Source organism: Podarcis liolepis (assembly GCF_965112155.1).
Source record: "Podarcis liolepis genome assembly, chromosome: Z".
NCBI lineage: Eukaryota > Metazoa > Chordata > Lepidosauria > Squamata > Lacertidae > Podarcis > Podarcis liolepis.
Genome location: NC_139570.1, coordinates 2,037,482 through 2,057,771, shown reverse-complemented (window position 1 = coordinate 2,057,771; position 20,290 = coordinate 2,037,482). Strand labels below are relative to the sequence as shown.

The window sequence follows — 20,290 nt, the reverse complement described above, 5'->3', positions numbered from 1 at the left end:
CAAAACACACAAATACATACATGCATCAACCCTTGTTTATCTTGACTAAAACAATTCTGCAGTTTATCAGGCATCATTCTGTATTCGTTAGATTCTACCACACACCGAGACAGACTATGGGTCCATCTAGGTAACAAAGGAAGTACAGTCATACCTTGGGTTAAAGATGCTTCAGGTTGAGCGTTTTCAGGTTGTGTTCTCCAGCAACCCAGAAGTAATGGAATGGGTTACTTCCGGGTTTCGCCGCTCGCGCACGTGTAGACGCTCAAAATGACGTCACACGCATGCGCAGAAGTGGCGAATCACGACCCATGCACGCGCAGACGCAGATTGTGTTCTGCTCAGGATGCGAATGGGGCTCTATCGGATCCCGTTCGCCTCCAGAGGTACCACTGTAGCTCTGTGCCAGACGACAAATGGGTGGGGGCCCCTCCCTCAGCTCGCTAGGAGCTGGAAAGACAAAAGCCAGGGTGTAGAGTTGTGTTATGTGAGCTAAAAGCTGGAGACAAGGCAGCAGGCTGGGAAGGCAGAGAGTCAGAGCCATGCTTGATTTCCGCTTTAATCCAAGGGTGTGGCTATAGGAGAAGCAAGACCCTCTTGGAGTGTTAATGCTTTGAGCCCCTCTATGGTAGGCTCAGGTTGCATATATGTGTAAATAAACCATATATCATAAAGACACCACAGTCTCTCATTCCAAAGGAAACTGAACCCTGGGTAAGTGCCTGGAACTCCTGGAATCTTGCACGGCTCTGAGATTGGGGTGGCAGGCGACAATAACAACCTGAACAACACGTCATCAGTAGAACCATGGTGACCAGTTTACTGGCCTTCAGGAATAGAAGATATAATTTGTTTAGTTTTTCTTAGATTCATGTGCAAGATTAAAAGGAGGATTCTCAAAGTATTCAGTACAAGTGTATCTGCATAAATTTGTTTATTGTCAATTGTTTATCTGTTCTTGCTGGGAAGACAGAATGGGCAAGGGAGTTAGTTATCCATACCACTTAAGCCTTGTCTGTGAATGGCTGCACATCCTGGTTAATTGCTTTGCCCCTCCCATCCAGCTTCTGCAGTCTCATTGGTTGCTGTGCACTCTTTCAAACCTATCTTCAATATCTTATGGGCTAGAACCTTGGATTTCTCTTTAAATGAAAGCTAAGGATCCTGCAGGATGCTGAACCCAACGCCTAGTCCCAGTTTCTGACTACTTGTTGTGCAATTGTGAAGCACAGATATGGCCCCCTTCCTGTGTAGGGGTTTGGGTCAGTGCATTCAAAGTCCTCTGTTGATTTTTACTGCACCTTTTACCAAGTTTCTATTCTTTAAGGACACGTGCTCATGGGGAGCAAAAATGCATGTAAAAGCCATTTTCAATAAAATTGTGATAGCCATGGCAATACAATGGGCACCATCCACGAGAAACTATGCTTATGCAAGCAGTTCTAAGTGTCCTGAAAACAGTAGTTATACTGATAGCAGCCAGTATGGTTTAGTGGTTAGAGTGCTGGACTAAGACCCTGGCGACAAGGGTTCAGATCCCCACCCAGTTATGAAGCCTTGAGCAACCTGGAGGAAATGTCGGATGTAAATATAATAAATCATTTTAATAATAAATAAATATTATCATCACCATAGCTTCGTTGTCTCAAATGCAACAATACCTAGATGGGTATATATAGATATAAAATGAACAATGCAGTTATGTATTATTTAGACAATGCTCTCCAGATGTTTTGGATTACAAGTCCCATCAGCTCCAGCCTGCCTTGCTGTACACAGGCTGGGGCTGGTCTGAGTTGCAGTCAAAAACATATGAAGGGGGCCAGGTTGGTAAAGGCTGATTTAGTGCTTTTGCGCAGCGTTCAAAACTCCCATTGTTCTAGGTGTGTTTTGCGACAAGGTATTTCATTAGCGCAAGCAGTTTCTGAGCTCTGGACACAGTAATGCACCAAAGAGATTTCAGATTAAAATTGCAGAGTGGAAGGAAAGGAGGACCTTTTTCTGCCTCCCCACTTCCAGCCACTCGGAAGACTGGAGAAGAGACCCTCTTAAGAATATTAGGGGGGTGGGCAGGGGAAGCATAGCTTTGTTTTTTTGCTGTCTTCAGATGTGAAAAGTGAACATAATATTTTAGCCGCAGTTCATTCATTTTCACCTTTTATTCTTGTTATCAAAAAAGTACGCCTAGACATTCTGTTGTTGTGCCCATAACCCAGGTTTAAGGTGTCATTTAGCTCCTAGCTTTCATACCTCAAACACTGCTTTTGCCAGTTACATAGGAGGTCAGGGAAAGGAACGTTTCGAATTATTTTAAGCATTTAATGAAACCCCCATTCATAAAAACCCTAAGTGAAATTATTTCTAAATAAAACAAATGCAAAAACAAAACCAAGAGGCTGTGTAAAAATAAAACATACCTTGTCAGCTCTTCTCTCAGATGGCCCGGATCCACTGGGAAAAATTTCACCATAAATTTGAAAAGAACCTCCTTAGGATCTTAAAACACAACATCTTCATAAGTTTGGTTTCAAAGGTCTGTCGGGAACATTTACAAATCTCTTCATTTGCACACAGCCTGCAGAATTAGCTTTTCTGAACGCTCTAGACAAGATGGAGACTAACTGTCCATCATCCCCATGTGCTGAACTGATTCCCCCATGGTTCTAAAATGCTACATCCAGGCATGGGAGACGCCTGATCTGAGACAGAAATGAGGAACCTCTGGCCTCCATCCAGTGGGACATAGTGGTTAGCATTTTGGACTGTGACCTGGGAGACCCATGCTGAGACCCCGCCCCCCACCCAGCCATGAAGCTCACTAGGTGACCTTGGACCAGCAACTCTCTCTCAGCCTAACCTACCTCACAGGGTTGTTGTGAGCTCTTTGGAGGAAAAGGTGGGATATAAATGCAACAGGTAAATAAATGAAACCACCCCCATGTTGTCTGCAGAGGCAGCTGGGAGTTAGGGTCCAGCAACATCTAGAAGGCCACAGGTTCCCCAGTCTTGCCCTATGGAAACATTTCATGCCCAGAAAACAAAGTGACTATCAGATCTGGGCGCAACCAGAGACACATGGAAGATGCCTGCTGCAGATCCATCACTGTCTTTAAAAAATCTAGTGTAGCTGCCCAGCCGCCAGGGTGAGGCAAATGCCTCAGGGGCAGCCGATCCCGATGTGAATCTTTATACAGGCAAGATCTTTATACACACATGAGGCAAGATAAGGCAAATGCCTCAGGCGGCAGGGTTTACTGGGCAGCCAATCCCAATGGCAATCTTTGTCTCTCCCCTGCACCCTGTTCCTGATGTAGATCTTCCCTCACCCCTTCTTCCTTGGCAAAAGGGGCTGGGGACACCATTTTGTGGTTCACCTCAGGTGCCCAAGTGTCTTGAGCCAGCTTTGCCAACCACCCAACAGCATTAGAGTTAGGGGGTTTCTCCACATTATATATTTTGGTAATGTTTCATGCTCCCCTCCCCCAGCTGCAATTCTGCAGGGTGGTTTAACAATCAATCCCTCTTCACAGGGAACTCTGGGAATTGCAGCTTTGGGAGGGGAACAGGAGCCTCCTAATGCGCCCTCAACAAAGTACAGCTCCCCAGATTCTGTGGAGGAAGACGTGGCTGTTTAAAGTGGTATCATAGTGCTTTAGAATGTATGTTGTGGATGTGGCCCAGGTGTCCTTGATGGGGAGAGGAGAAGGTGAGTCAGAAGAGCCCTGGATCAGTGCTCCATCTCCCTGCCATCCCTTGAGTGTTGCTTTAGAAAAGTATTTTTAAAATATATGCATAGATAACAAAAATACTTACTTTTAATCTGCTTTGTTATAGGCTTCAGAAGTTCCAGCCAGGCCTGTAGGAAGACAAAAGTGCAGCACAAAAGATATTGGGCTGATCCTGACCATCCAGGGCTGTGTACATACAATACATTTAAAGCACATGGCTTCCACCAGAGAATCCTGGGAACCGTAGTTTGTTAAGGGTGCTGGGAATTCTTGGTTCGTGAGGAGTGAATTACAGTTCCCTGGATTCTTGGTGGGATGTGTGATTTAAATGTGCTTTAACTGTATATTGTGTACACATCTACATATATTGTAAGTTCACTACATATATTGAAGTTCACTCCTAACAGAGCTACAATTCCCAGCACCTGTAACAAACTAGAGTTCCCAGGGTTCTTGGGTAGGTGTGCTTTTAAATGTATGGTGTTTACACAGCTGTAACAACAGTGCCCTCCCTGCAAATGGAACAGAAATGCTTCAGGAAGGTAGGGGGCCTCTGGCTATGCTGGTTGTCTAGTTTCAGTTATATTTTAACAGAGCTTTAAACATTTTTGTTAAGCCATCTTTGCACTTGATTGTGAAGTGGTACAGTCTGTCCAACCACATCAGGACTCTACCATCTCATTCTGCTGTATGCATAGACTCATCAGCCCCTGGCAGCTGAAGAACAATGCAGCCCAGTTAATCAGCTTCCTGATGGATATCCTTGAGTGATGCTCCTTGAATGGCTTCTGAGGAGGAAAAACAGCCTTTCAGCAGACAGGCAGAGACTCACTGCTTTTGCTCCTTATAAATGCAGAGCCCTGTTTTTACCCGCACTGCACTCCAGCAAGTTAATGAAGCAAAGAGAAGTCAATGGCCTCCATTGTTGTCTTTATGATGCAGAGCTGGACCACTGATGCTCTGAGCCACTTAGATTCCCTGCTTCTCCCTCTCCGCCTCCAAACCTGGATTTCCCTTCTGGAGACTGGGGTCTGTTTGGCTGAGACAGAATTTTCACCAGTGGGAAAGAAAAGGGAGCAAAAACAACACAGCCTTGGCTGCTTGTGTGCATCTTTCTTTGTGTGGCCGGGGAGCCATTTCAAATGGAGTACACTTTAAATAGCTCTGCTTAGAAAGCAAAGAGGCCAGGCAGAGCCTCCCCCATCCACAAAGTTGATTGTACCTCCGGCGCTGATTCCAAAAGAAGCACATTTAGGAAGGCTAGCAGAAAGCTTGTGTTTATGTATGTTAAAACAACAACATCACACCCTCCAACATTTCTCTGATGAAAATAGGGACATCCTATTGACTGGGCCGCTTCCAACATATATAAAGACATAATAAAACATGAAACATTTAAAAACTTCCCTATACAGGGCAGCCTTCAGATGCCTCAGGGCTGGGATAATGTACTCCCCACTCAGCGTGTTGGCCCCATATATAATTATAGCTGTGGTTTGCAGTGGCGACCCTTGGAAACTGTAGATTACTTAGGAGGTGCTAAGAGGCAGCTGAGGAGCTGGCTGGAGGTGTAAAGGGAAATCAATCAGCCTTTGAAAAGCTGGCGTCAGTGGATCAAATTCATCAATTTTGTTGAATTGATTGAACAAAATGCTTTTGATTGGATTTTGAGTGAATGTGCAATTAATTGTTACTGTTTTGAATTTCATGGTCTTATTCGTTTTCTTAGTGGGTTGTGCAAACCACTATTCTAAATAAGGTTTTGCATAGAGCAGGGGGTGCTGGGGATGAGCTTATGGAACGAAGTGGGCATTGGCCTCAAAAAGCACGGGAATCACTGCTTTAGGTTTTCATTTTTAACTTTCCGGAACTGATGGCTTCAAAAACAGCATGTTCTGAAAATCTGTCAATCAATCCTCTTATGAAATTTAATAATGTGCCATTTGGTTCACAGCCCTGTGGAATGGCTTTGGAATCCTTTGGCAGGGGGTGTAGGTGGCTCTCAATGTGGAGGCATGGGGGAGGGAGGCATTCACTTCCCCATAACAAGAAGAATCAATTACTCAAAATAAGGAGACATGCATTTCCTTTTCTTGCACTGTTTATGGAGGTTGCAGAATTCAACAGTTGAGAACACAGAATTTTCAGTAACCCTTGCATGACTGCACATGCTAGTTTCCCAACATTTCATTTCATTTCAGTGGAGGGGTATTCAGTCAGCACCTGAAGTGGTACCACTGAGCACCTCATATACAATCTGCCTTCAGTGACACCCCTATAAGTTGATTCAAAATGCCTTCACTTACAGTATGCCCTGCAGAACTCCAGAACTCCAGCCCAAAGTATTCCTTCTCTGTGAGGTTCAGGTGGCTGCAGCTTAGGCTGAACAATGTTTTGCCAGAAGATTTTTGCTATTGGAAGGGAAAGAGGGGGGGGGGGGAAGCCAGCGAGGTAAACAACACAGCGATCAAGAAGATTAACAATATTGTTTCAGTACAGTAAATAAGGAACTTTTGTTTGTTTCATTTATTTTCCACTTTTCCTTCAAGCTCAGTGTTCGTGGTTCTCTAGGCCTTCCCAATTCATGAAGTAGGTTAGGCTAAGAAACAAGGTTGGGACCAAAGTCACCTAGTGGGCTTTATGGCTCTGAGTCTCACAGGTCCAACCAATTCTTTTCTTAAAAAAAGAAATAATTTTAATCCATTTTTGTTTAAACATAAAGAAACACCTTATGCGTAATTTGTTATAGGGCACTTAGCTGGAGCCCAGAAATTCCTGTTCCACTTATGCAACCACAACCTGCAGCCCCAGAAGTCTCTATTACACAAAGCAGAAGTTCTTTCCCTGTTCTCCTTAAACGGGAGAGAAGACTCTGCTTGTGTGTCCTTTGAATCCTCCTTTTGAACCTAACACAGTTAACATACTTTAATTCCTGGACCAAAGAGTCAAGATCTGAAAGGGAGCAGTTGTGCAGAGAGAAACATTCATCACCACCTCAGGTCAGAAGATGTTTGCGGCTGAGATGCAGGAATGCCTGCAACAGCACCTTCCCTAACACAAACCACCTCAAACTCTTCAATTGGCCTCTGAGGCCTTGTTGGTGGTGACCCATGAAAGGGCCTTCTCAGTGGTGACTCCTTGGGTGTGGAATGCTCTCCCTAGCAAGGCTTACCTGTCTCCATTATTATTAATATTCAAGATGTACTTGAAAACAGTATTTGAATACTGTTCCTGGCTACCCTAAGATCATTGGATAGAATCATTTTTTAAAAAACTGTTCTAGAATGCTTGCAACTGAGTTTAGATGTTTTTAATTGTAATTTTTAAAATATAATGTTTTAACCATTCTAGAAAGATTTTGCTTTTTAATTTTTTGTGTGAATTTGTTTGCCATCCTCGGCTTCTTCAGAAGGGCAGGATATACATTCAATACATAAATAACAAACCCTCCAACATTTCTCCGATGAAAATAGGGATGTCCCATTCCCTAATGATAATTTTACTATTTATACCCCACCCATCTCACTGGGTTGCCCCAGCCACTCTGGGAAACTTCCAACATATATAAAAACATAATATAACATTAAACATTTAAAAAACCCTTCCCTATACAGAATTGCCTTCAGACAACTTGGGGATGGATAACTCTATACCTTCCAACATTTCTCCAGTGGGACATCCTAAGCAAAAGGGGGACATTCTGGGATCAAATCAGAAACTGGGACAACTTCTTTAAATCAGGGATGTCCCTGGAAAATAGGGACCCTTGGAGGGTCTGGAATAAGATGTTCTGTAGTTAACTTCATATAATTTTGGCTCTTATTTCTTGATTATCAGACCAGGGATGGGTGGGATAAATCAGTTTTGGTTTGCATTTTGACACAATTCATGCACCCTGAAACAATTTTTAAAAATATTTTATTCAATATTTTTGAATTTTTTAAACAATCATACGGATTAATTAGATTTCCCAATAAAAAATATAATTTGACTTCCATCCCACCCTCTTCTGTGGTTTCTTATGTTTTAATTTTCAATACTGCATCTCCCACTTAGTTTCATTTATTAGTTATTCTCTATGTTTTCCTTAACTGCTTGTTCTAGATTAATCCTGCTAATGAACTTAGTTGTTAACAATAATTTTCCGAATAATCTACAAATCCCTGAAACAATTAGCAAACTGAAACATAGACTTTGTTTCGAAACTTAGGTAAAGGTAAAGGGACCCCTGACCATTAGGTCCAGTCGTGACCGACTCTGGGGTTGCGGCGCTCATCTATTGGCTGAGGGAGCCAGTGTACAGCTTCCGGGTCATGTGGCCAGCATGACTAAGCCACTTCTGGCGAACCAGAGCAGTGCACAGAAATGCCGTTTACCTTCCCGCCGGAGCGGTACCTATTTATCTACTTGCACTTTGACGTGCTTTCGAACTGCTAGGTTGGCAGAAGCAGGGACTGAGCAACGGGAGCTCACCCCGTCGCGGGGATTCGAACCGCTGACCTTCTCATGGGCAAGGCCTAGACTCTGTGGTTTAACCCACAGCGCCACCTGCGTCCCTTCGAAACTTACACTTCTTCAAATTTGCAATGAAGCTCTCCATTGGAGTCCAAGTAAACCCATTAAAACAAATGAACATGGTTTAGAGCCTTAGATCATTTCAGCTGAACTACTTTTGGTAGAGCTTATCTTTGAAGACGCTCAAACTGAGGACGCAAGGGAGAAACGTGCTAAGAGGAAGGCGAGCTTGGCAAATCTGCCCAGAAACCAATGTCCCCACTGTGGAAGGTCGTGGGGATCCAGAATTGGCCTCCACAGTCACTTACAGACTCACTGTTAAAACCGTCTTTATGGAAGACAATCTAACTCGGCTACGAGTGATTGCCAAAGAAGAAGAAGAAAGGAAAATGCATACATGAATGCATATTTTAAGGGAAAGTATATGATGATATTAGTGGAAATAATGTATAAAGACATAATCATATTAGGGAAAATTGCAAGCAGAATTGTGAATGTTAGCAGAAATATACACTAAAACGCTGGTGAATTTTCAACAGAATTCTTTTGTTAAAACATGCCAATGCAGAACCAAGCTTAAGATGTGAAAAATGATAAAGCAAACTTTCTGCAGATCCATCCATCTTTATATCAACACCCCCACAAAGAATGGCAATCTATTTTTTACTTTCAAAAGCAGTTGGTGACATGGCCTGATTTAGGACTGTGGTGTTGGTGAAGAATATTTGCTCAGAGAAATGAAATCCCACTTTGAGCAGCCCTTAGGAAGCATTTTTTAAAATAGCAAATTTAATTTAAAAAACCAAGCACGTCACCAGGGTTGCTCCCTCCCCATCTTCCAAACTGACTCAGAGAAGCACTTCCTAACTGGTCAAACAGGTTCAAGCATTCATTGTCAGTTGCCTTTTTAATTAAGTTTTAATTAAGTTCCATCCCACCTACCCTGGTGGGCCTAAACCCCTTCCCACAAGGACATCGTGTTACAGAAAAAAATTTGAAGACAGGGAGCTTTCCAAAAAGGCTACTGCAGAGTCTCAAGTGTCTTCATTTCCACTGAGCTTTGGAAAAAATATCTGCTGATGTAAAGCTTTTGTTTCTGAAAGGTGATGGTAGCCTGAATTACGCAAGCATTTGGTTGTAGTCAAGTTGTCTTGACATTTTTAGTACAGCATGACCTGCATTTGGGCACTCATGAAGCTATGCCTATTAATTTCGTGATTTGAGTCAGATGAGCATTGGATGCAACCACCTGGTACCAAGGACTGAGTCGGTCATGTGGTCATTGCCCACAATGCACTGATATAATAAGGCTGGACGGGAGCGGCTTTATTTTTCAGCTGATCACAGCTAGCCAAAAAGCTACAGCTGATGTAAAATTGTGTTTACTTGAATGATTTACCGGGTTGCATCCTTCAGGCCACTTGATGCTGAAAGCTGGGATAGTCATTGTACAAATCAATAAATCAATGCAACATTTGTTATTGCTAAAGATAATGCTTGGAACTCTGCTCTGATGCTCACTTCATTGAGGTCTGGACTGGCTTCTGGCATACACCAATGAGGCTGGCAAGAACACCAATGCAATTTGCACATATTAATTAAGCTGCATGGTCCTTGATGAGCAAGGGTAATTAAGCATCATTAAGCTAGAAGAACAGAGCTATTAAAAAGCTGATTGCTCAAGATTTCCAAGCAATTTTAATGGCAATGACGGGAGCTGCACTAGATGTTTGAATCGTCAGCTGAGCAGGGAAAAGGGCAAGTTCCATGCATCAGACAAACCCTGGATGCATCCAGACAAGATGGGGAAGAAAGAAGGATGCACTGCTAAAACACAAAAATGCAATTATGATTGGAGGATGATGATGCTGTTTATCTGTACCCTTCTCTTCTTCTGCAAAGAGCCTAGGGTAGCAAACAGAACACTATCTAGAACCTATCTAGAATGCAAAAGCATTCTAAAACAGACAAAACATTCTAAAAACAATTAGAATTAAAAACCTCTAAAAGCACTGCGATTTGAAACATTATTCCATCCTATTGTCTTAAGGTTGCTAGGAACAATATTCTTCAGCCACCAAGGGCTTGAGGGAAGAGTATTTCAAAATTCCTCCTGAAAGCAACGATGAAGACAAGCAAGCCTTGCTAGCGAAAGCAGCCCACAAATGGGGAGCCACCACTGGAAGTGCTCTGCAATGCTGATGGCAAATTTCATTTACAAATCACTTTTTATGAAGTGCCCTAAAGCTATTTCATAATACCTAACATCATATGTAAAGCAACTGCAAATATAACAAGACAGTTATATAATTAAGACAGTTGCATCAATCAAAGCAGCTTCGTAGTCAGAACAGATGACATAGACTGACAGACAGACGTCATTTTGTTTGTATGCCGCTTTTCCACAGTTCAAACCATGCTCAAGATACCACCGGGGATTTCTCCTTAGGTGCTGAAAAGACAATGGAAGCTGCGCCTGAATGACCTCTAACTGGAGGGAGATCCAAAGGGCAAATGCTGCTCCACCACACAAATGGCCCAGTTTCAGGATTATGCAAGACAGCCAGCCTGATAAAATGGGACCCGAGGGATGCCATCTGCTGCACTGAGTTCCAAATGCAACTTACCTTTTCACCTCTTGCTTTTTCCCTGCTTCTTGACGTTAACTAAAATGGGAGGATTTTGTATGTGCAAGAAAGGTGATGGATAAACCTTAATTCAAATTACTTATTCCATAAACTTTACATACTGCTTGACTGTAAAAATAAATAAATCTCAAAGCGGTTTACAAAAAAACATACAATGAAATCATCAGTAAAAAAAAAAAACAGTTGAAAAGAACATTTTAAAGCCTTTAGAAAAAAATAAAAATAAAATCAATGATAAGCAAAACACCAGATTAAAACATGTGTTGACTCTCCCTGGGCTGGATAGGATTGCTTTAGCAAAAATGTTTTAAGCAGGTGTCGGAAGGAGTACAGTGAAGGTGGCTGCCTGGTGTCAATGGGTAAGAAGCTCCAAAATGTGGGGGCTCCCACATTGAAACATTAATTCATTACAAATGGGGAATGAGTCTTACGTAACAGCGCCAGTTACTGTTAGACACTGGGACTTTTGCTTTGTTTGGGGACGCACCTGTCATTGTGACTTTGGCTTCAGAGGAAATTGAGGGGTTGCTTACACACCGCAGGCCGTGCTCAGCGTGGAACATGCACGCTAACATTTTAAATAATCCCTTGCTGCACACAACGACCTTAAAATTACTACCCCGGTGGAGGAAGGCAGCTGGAAAATGACAGCATAATAACAGCATTCTCTCTGGGGCTGTCCCGGTTCCCTTCCAAACGGCTGGATCACAGCAGTAATTAAAACAATTATCACTGTTTATTCCTCCTGCACTAGAATATTGGGGCACTGGCTCCCAGAGGAACAGAGTCGGAGATCAGCACTTGCTGTTTCCTCACAAGAGAGTCTCTTGCTGTGATCTAATTGGGATGAGATAGGGCCCACCTGGGGAATCTGGTGCAGGCGCTTCCTTTCCCGTGCAAGGGAATGGAGAATCTTTGCACTGTGGCCGGAGGGGGGTGCCATTTTCTGTTTCGTCTCAGGCGGCAAAATGTCTTGGGCTTGGCCTGGTGACCAAGGTGGCCCAGAAGAAGGTGAGTTGCTAAGCAAGACAGTCAAAATATTTGTTTGTTTGTTTTTTAAATATTTATTTTCAAAATATTACAAAATAAAAAATAAAAAAGAAGAAAATACCAAAAAAAAAAAATGGTTAAAGACAACTCAATCTTTCCATTACTTATTTTTCATTAGCTTGTTTCCCGGACCTCCTCACGCCTCCCTTTTTTGTATTCCAGTTCGGTTTGTTGGTTCAGCAAATCCTTACCCTCTTTGTTTATCCTAGTCTTTAATCTTAAAATATTGTAACGTTAAATTCTTACCTATTAATAATCCATTTTTCATATTCCCTTATAGTATTACAGCTGAACACCATTTAATTTCTATCCAACATCATTCTAACATTCATTAATTTTACAATATTTCTGTAAATAGTCTTTAAATTTCTTCCAATCTTCTTCCACCGACTCTTCTCTCTGGTCTCGGATTCTGCCAGTCATTTCCGCCAGTTCCATATAGTCCATCACCTTCATCTGCCATTCTTCCAGGGCAGGTAGATTTTGTGTCTTCCAATACTTTGCAATGAGTATTCTTGCTGCTGTTGTGGCATACATAAAAAAAGTTCTGTCCTTCTTTGGCACCAATTGGCCGACTATGCCTAGGAGAAAGGCCTCTGGTTTCTTCAGAAAGGTATATTTAAATACCTTTTTCAGTTCATTATATATCATTTCCCAGAAAGCCTTAATCCTTGGGCACGTCCACCAAAGGTGAAAGAATGTACCTTCAGTTTCTTTACATTTCCAACATTTATTATCGGGCAAATGATAAATTTTTGCAAGCTTGACTGGGGTCATGTACCACCTGTATACCATTTTCATAATATTCTCTCTTAAGGCATTGCATGCCGTAAACTTCATACCTGTGGTCCATAACTGTTCCCAGTCAGCCATCATTATGTTATGTCCAACATCTTGTGCCCATTTAATCATAGCAGATTTCACCGTTTCATCCTGAGTATTCCATTTCAACAGCAAGTTATACATCTTTGACAAAATCTTAGTTTTGGGTTCTAACAGTTCTGTTTCTAATTTTGATTTTTCCACCTGGAAACCAATTTTCTTGTCCGAATTATATGCCTCCATTATCTGATAATAATGAAGCCAATCTCGCACTTTGTTTTTTAGTTTCTCAAAACTCGGCAATTTCAGTCTTTCTCCCTCTTGTTCCAGAATTTCCCAATATTTTGGCCACTTGGCCTCCATATTGAGCTTTTTCTGTGCTTTTGCTTCCATCGGTGACAACCACCTTGGGGTTTTGTTTTCCATTAAATCCTTATATCTTATCCAAACATTAAACAATGCTTTCCTGACAATGTGGTTCTTAAATGCTTTATGTGCTTTGACCTTATCATACCACAGATATGCATGCCATCCAAATACGTTGTTAAAACCTTCTAAATCCAAAAGTCTTGGATGGAGGATGGAGATGAAACTTACAATAACTGGTCAATTTAGATGGAGAATGAATGACACCCTCTTTCGAGATAAGGAGATCCTCACGAAGGCCCAAAAGACTCTAAAAGACTATTTTGAAATAAATCTGAGGGCCGACGTGGAGAAAAGAGTGATCTGGGACGCAAGTAAAGCGGTGATGAGAGGATTCTTGATTCAACAAAATTCAATAAAGAGGAAAAAACAAAATGAGAAAAAAGAAAAGATTTTGGAAAAGATAAAGGAAGGAGAGAGAAAATTAAGAACAAAACCAAAGTCTCAGGAGATTTTAAGAGAGATCAAGCTATATCAAACACAATATATGGAATTGATGAACCAAGAGATTGAATGGAAGATAAAGCAAATGAAGCAAAAGACCTTTGAAGCAGCAAATAAATGTGGCAAACTTTTGGCATGGCAACTGAAGAAAAGGCAGAAATTAAATACAGTTACAAGCCTAGAGGTGGATGGAAAAAATATATCTAAACCCAATGAAATTAGAAATTGCTTTTTGAGTTACTTTAAAAAACTTTACACTCAAGGCCCGCAAAATGAAGAAGATATAGACAAATTCCTTGAAAAATATGGACTACAAAACATCTCTCATCAAAGTAAGATGGATCTGAACCAGAGAATCTCAGAACAAGAGATAGAGGCTGCCATTCAGAATATGCAATTGGGCAAATCTCCAGGACCAGATGGACTGACTTCTAGATACTACAAATCACTGAAGGAATGGCTGACTCAACCATTAAGAGAAGTTTGTAACGAGATCCTTGAGGGAAAAAGGGCACCTGAATCGTGGAAAGAAGCATATATTTCACTCATACCAAAGTCAGAGACTGAAAAGACCCAACTTAAGAACTACCGCCCAATATCATTGCTTAATGTGGATTACAAAATTTTTGCAGACATTTTGGCAAAAAGATTTAAAAGAGTGTTGATGGAGAAGATTCATAAGGACCAAGCAGGCTTCCTCCCTAAAAGACACCTAGCAGACAATGTAAGGAATGTAATAGACATTTTGGAAAAGTTAGAGGTGAATATAAACACTAAAGCAGTACTGATCTTTGTGGATGCGGAGAAAGCCTTTGATAATATTTCTTGGAGTTTTATGATGAAGAATCTTCATGGGATGGGGGTAGGCCAAGGTTTTGAGAATGGTATGGCTGCAATATATTCCGAACAAAAAGCTAAACTGATTGTAAACAATGTAGTGACTGAGGAACTTAAGATAGAAAAAGGAACACGACAGGGGTGCCCAATTTCCCCATTACTTTTTATTTCAGTTCTGGAGGTGTTGCTGAACATGATAAGAAATGACCAGCAGGTTAAAGGAGTGCAGGTCGGAGCTAAACATTACAAGTTAAGAGCGTTTGCAGATGACCTAGTATTGACTTTGCAAGAGCCAAACACTAGTACGAAAAAGGTTTTAGAAATAATACAACAGTTTGGCCAGGTAGCTGGATTTAAGTTGAATAAACAAAAAACCAAAGTTTTAGGGAAAAACTTAACAGATATGGAAAAGGAGAAATTCCAAGAGGAGACAGGGTTGACAGTGGTCAAGAAGGTGAAATACCTAGGGGTTTACTTAACATCTAAAAATGTGAATTTGTATAAGGACAATTATGAAAAATGTTGGTCAGAAATCAAAAAAGATCTAGAAATATGGTCAAATTTGAAATTGTCAATGTTAGGCCGAATCGCAGTGATTAAAATGAATGTACTGCCTAGAATGCTATTTCTGTTTCAGACCTTGCAGATTCTTGACAAGATGGAATGCTTCAAGAGGTGGCAGAAAGACATTTCGAAATTTGTCTGGCAGGGCAAAAAGCCCAGAATTAAATTTAAAATATTGACAGATGCTAAAGAAAGAGGGGGTTTTGCCCTGCCGGACTTAAAATTGTACTATGAGGCAGCAGCTTTCTGCTGGCTGAAAGAATGGATGCTCCTCGAGAACACGGACATTTTGGATCTGGAAGGTTTTAATAATGCTTTTGGTTGGCATGCATATCTATGGTATGACAAAGTTAACAGTGCCTTTAAAAATCACATTGTCAGAAAAGCATTATTTAATGTTTGGATAAGATATAAAGATCTATTGGAAAACAAAACCCCTAGATGGGTGTCACCAGTGGAGGCTAAAGCAGTGAAGAAACTCAATATGGAGGTCGGATGGCCGAAGTATTGGGAAATTTTAGAACAGGATGGAGATAAGTTCAAACTACAAAGTCATGAGAAACTGAAACATAAAGTACAAAATTGGTTTCAATATCGTCAAATAATGGAATTTTACAAACAGGACAGGAAAATTGGTTTCCAGGTGGAAAAATCAAAACTAGAAACCGAACTGTTAGAACCCAATACTAAGAATTTATCTAGAATGTATAACTTGTTGCTGAAATGGAGTACACAGGATGAAACAGTTAAATCGGCTATGATTAAGTGGGCACAGGATGTTGGACATAACATTATGTCAGCTGACTGGGAATGGTTATGGAACACCGGCATTAAATTTACGGCATGTAATGCCTTAAAGGAAAACATTATGAAAATGGTTTATAGGTGGTACATGACCCCAGTCAAGCTGGCAAAAATCTATCATTTGCCCGATAACAAATGTTGGAAGTGTAAAGAGACTGAAGGTACCTTCTACCACCTTTGGTGGACATGCCCGAAGATTAAGGCCTTCTGGGAAATGATCTATAATGAAATGAAAAAGGTACTTAAATGTACTTTTCCTAAAAAAACAGAGGCCTTTCTCTTGGGCATTGTCGGCCAACTGGTGACAAAGAAGGATAGAACTTTTTTTATGTACGCTACAACAGCAGCAAGAATACTCATCGCAAAGTATTGGAAGACACAAGATTTACCCACTCTGGAAGAATGGCAGATGAAAGTGATGGACTATATGACATTGGCCGAGATGACAGGCAGAATCCGTGACCAACGAAAAGAGACGGTGGAAGAAGAATGGAGAAAATTTAAAAGTTATCTCAAGGACTACTATAAACTTAATGAATGTTAAAATGTTGTGGTTTTCAGAAACAAAGGGGTACAGTGATATAAGGTCAGAACACAAAGAGGACTAAGATGACAGAGGTTGGAAAGTAACAATTGGGAGTTGCTATGAGATTATGGACATTGGGATGCAGAAAGGGGGGGTATGGGGAAGTCCAAGAAAAGAGGTTTATGAAAATATGTTTGAAGCTATACGTGTATGTTTGTCTTTTTAAGTGTTTGTTTGTTTTTTAAAAAAACTCTGTAAAACCAATAAAAATTTTATAAAAAAAATAAAATAAAACCTTCTAAATCCAAAATGTCTGTATTTTAAAGAAGCAGCCATTCTTTCCACCAGCAGAAAGTTGCTGATTCATAATAAAGCCTGGCAGGGCAAATCCACCCCTTTCCTTTGCGTCAGTTAATATCTTAAATTTTATTCTGGGCTTCTTGCCCTGCCAGACAAATCTAGAAATGTCTCTCTGCCACTTCTTGAAGCAATCCATTTTGTCCACAATTTGCAATGTTTGAAACAAAAACAGCATTCTAGGCAATACATCATTTTTATCGCAGCAATACGACCCAGCAGTGAAAGCTTCAAGTTTGACCAGATTTCTAAATCTTTTTTCACTTCGGCCCAGCATTTTTCATAGTTGTCTTTAAATAAATTCCCATTTTTTGCTGTCATATTAATCCCCAGGTATTTCACTTTCTTAACCACTGTCAAACCTGTCTCATTCTGAAACCTCTCTCTCTCAATCGGTGTTAAATTTTTCTCTAAAAGCTTAGTTTTTAACTTATTCAGTTTAAATCCTGCAGCCTGACCAAATTCTTGAATCAGTTCTAAAACCCTTTTAGTACTAGATTCTGGCTCCTGTAATGTCAATACTAAATCATCCGTAAATGCTCTCAATTTGTACTGTTTAGCTCCGACTTGTATACCTTTAACCAACTGGTCCCTTCTAATCATATTCAGCAAAACCTCCAGGACCGATATAAAAAGCAATGGGGAAATTGGGCAACTTTGTCCTGTCCCTTTTTCTATCTTAAATTCTTCCATCACTACATTATTTACAATTAGTTTAGCATTTTGTTCTGAATAAATTGCATTTATACCGTTTTCAAAGCCTTGGCCTACCCCCATCCCCTGTAGGTTCTTCTTCATAAAACTCCAAGAGATATTATCAAAAGCTTTCTCCGCGTCCACAAATATCAAAACTGCTTTAGTATTTATGCTCACTTCTAGTTTTTCCAAAATATCAATTATATTCCTCAAATTGTCAGACAAATGTCTTCCCGGGAGAAAGCCCGCTTGGTCTTTATGAATCTCTTCCATCAACACTTTTTTCAATCTCTTGGCCAAAATGTCTGCAAAGATTTTGTAATCCACATTAAGTAATGATATGGGGCGGTAGTTCTTAAGCCGAGTCTTTTCAGTCTCTTTTTTCGGTATAAGTGTAATATACGCTTCTTTCCACGACTCTGGTGCCCTTTTCCCTTCCGATATTTCATTGCAGACTTCCTTTAAAGGTTGTACTAACCACTCTTTCAAGGATCTATAATATCTAGAAGTCAGCCCATCCGTCCTGGAGATTTGCCTAATTGCATATTTTGAATGGCACCTTCTACTTCCTATTCAGATATTTTATAATTCAATATTAATTTACTTTCTTGAGAGATTTTTTGTAATCCATTTATCTTCAGGAATCGATCTATGTCCATTTCTTTCTGTGGCCCTTGTGTATATAATTGTTTAAAGTACCTCTGGAAACAGTTTCTAATCTCAGTTGGGTTGTGTATATTTTTTCCTTCCACTTCTAAATTTGTAATAGTATTTATTTTTTGTCTTTTTTATTTGCCAAGCCAACAATTTCCCACATTTATTAGCTGATTCAAATGTTTTTTGTCTCATTTGTTTAATTTTCCATTCTATTTCCTGATTCATCATTTCCATATATTGTACTTGATATAACTTTATTTCTCTCAAAATCTCCTGCGACTTTGGTTTTGCTCTCAATTTCTTCTCACTTTCTTTTATTTTCTCCAAAATCTTATCTTTCTTCTCATTTTGGCTTCTCTTCTTTATTGCATTCTGTTGTATCAGAAACCCTCTCATGACCGCTTTGCTTGCGTCCCAGATTACTCTTTTTTCCACATTGGTGTTCATATTTATCTCAAAATAGTCTCTCAAGATTTTTTGGGCCTTTTTATACACTTCTTCATCTCTAAATAAGGTGTCATTCATCCTCCATCTGAAGGAGCCAGTTGATATTAGTTTCATCTCCATCCTTACAGCATTGTGGTCGGAGCAGGTTTTTGGACAAATTTCCACTTTCTTTATCTTTGGTGCCATTCCTCTAGTTACCCATATTTGGTCAATTCTAGTCCATGTCATCTTGGCTTCAGAAAAGAAAGTTCCCTCTTTTCCCAAGGGATTCTTTGTTCTCCAAGTATCGACTAAGTCCAGGTTGTCTGTCATCTCAAAAAATGTTTTCGGTAGTCTACCATCCTTTGTGACTACCTGTCTTTGTGCCTTATCCATATTTGTAGATACTACTCCATTCATATCTCCCATCAACATCACATTGTAATCCAAATAGTCCATTAAGGTCTCATGCAACTTTTTAAAGAATTCAGATATCCCCTCATTCGGTACATAAATTCCTACTATCAAAAATTTCTCTCCTTGAACTTGAATTTCAATTGCCACAAATCTTCCTTGATCATCTTTAAAAATGAATTTCGGTAATAGTCTCTCCTTTGCATAAATCACTACTCCTCTTTTTTTAACTTTGTCAGATGAAATAAACTCCTGTCCCAATTTCTTGTTAATCAATACTTTCCTATGTAGCCTTATCATGTGTGTTTCCTGTAAGCAAATCAAGTCCAATTGTTCCTTTTTTAACAAATGAAAAACACTTTTCCTTTTCCGAGGAGAGTTGAGGCCATTACAATTCCAACTTAATAGTTGCAGAGCCATGATGTAATTACTTGCTTTACCTCCAACTGCACCAAGTGTTTGTTCTTGTTCTGTCGGTGGTGTCACTTTCTCTGAACCATGCAATCCAAACGATAAATTTGCTATGTCTAGTATTCCTCTTTCCAGTGCTCTTGGCTCTTCTCCAGATTCCACTTCTTTCTGTAAGTCTTCTCCGTAGTCTTTCAAAAATCTATCTTTATCATCGACTGATCTTATTTTTATCTTTCTTCCTTTGTATTTAAAGGACAGGCCTTGGGGAAATTCCCACCTAAAAATGATTCTGTTACTTCTCAGCAGGGCGACCAAATCTCCATAGTTAGATCTTAAATCCAAGAGATGTTTTGGAATGTCCTTAAATATCTCCACACTTGACTCATGTATTTCCAAAGTCTTTCGAAAGTGCAGATTCAAGATTTTGTCTCTCTCCTCTTTTGTTCGAAGGGTAATCAAACAGTCTCTCACCTTGTTCTTCCTTCCTCCTCTTCCAAGTCTAAATGCGCTCACTATCTTAAATTCTTCCTTCCCCAAATCCTGTTGCCAGAAGTCTGCAAATTCCTGCGTAAGAAAGTCAGTCAAGTTATCTTTCTCAAGTTCTGGTACAGCCCTGATTCTCAAATTTCTTTGTTTCTCCTTCAATTCAATCATAGACAACGTCAAACCGTAGTCCTCGAGTTGCCTTTATATCGGTGGTATCTTCTCTTGAGTAGCAGTTGTATGTCTTTTGCTTCTTCAGCTGTCTTTCGGGTCAAAGCAGATTCCTGTAACAATTTCTCAATAGTCCCTGTGTTGGTTTTCACCTTCTGTCCCAAATTATTAATACTTGTAGTATTTTGGTCAATTTTAACTGATGCATCAGCTACTTGTTTATTTGTTTCAGCTACTTGTTTAGTTAAATTTTCCAAAGATTCATTAATTTTTCCTAGTGCCAGAGCCAAAACATCCTCAGACGACTTTAC

The 20,290-nt window shown here is 40.3% G+C and overlaps 1 protein-coding gene across 5 annotated transcripts in view; it reads right to left on the bottom strand.

The window, feature by feature from the left end:
• The window catches only part of FRMD7 (FERM domain containing 7), a 44,688-nt gene that overhangs the window by 14,499 nt on the left and 9,899 nt on the right, over positions 1-20,290 (bottom strand). For 2 of the 5 annotated variants that reach the window (XM_083486415.1, XM_083486414.1), the window contains exons 2-4: positions 6,035-6,139; positions 3,814-3,856; positions 2,418-2,451 (exon numbers count right to left, since the gene is read on the bottom strand). In XM_083486415.1, coding sequence (XP_083342541.1) covers positions 2,418-2,451; positions 3,814-3,856; positions 6,035-6,139 — 182 coding nt within the window. The other 3 variants (XM_083486413.1, XM_083486416.1, XM_083486417.1) reach the window with 3 other exon arrangements.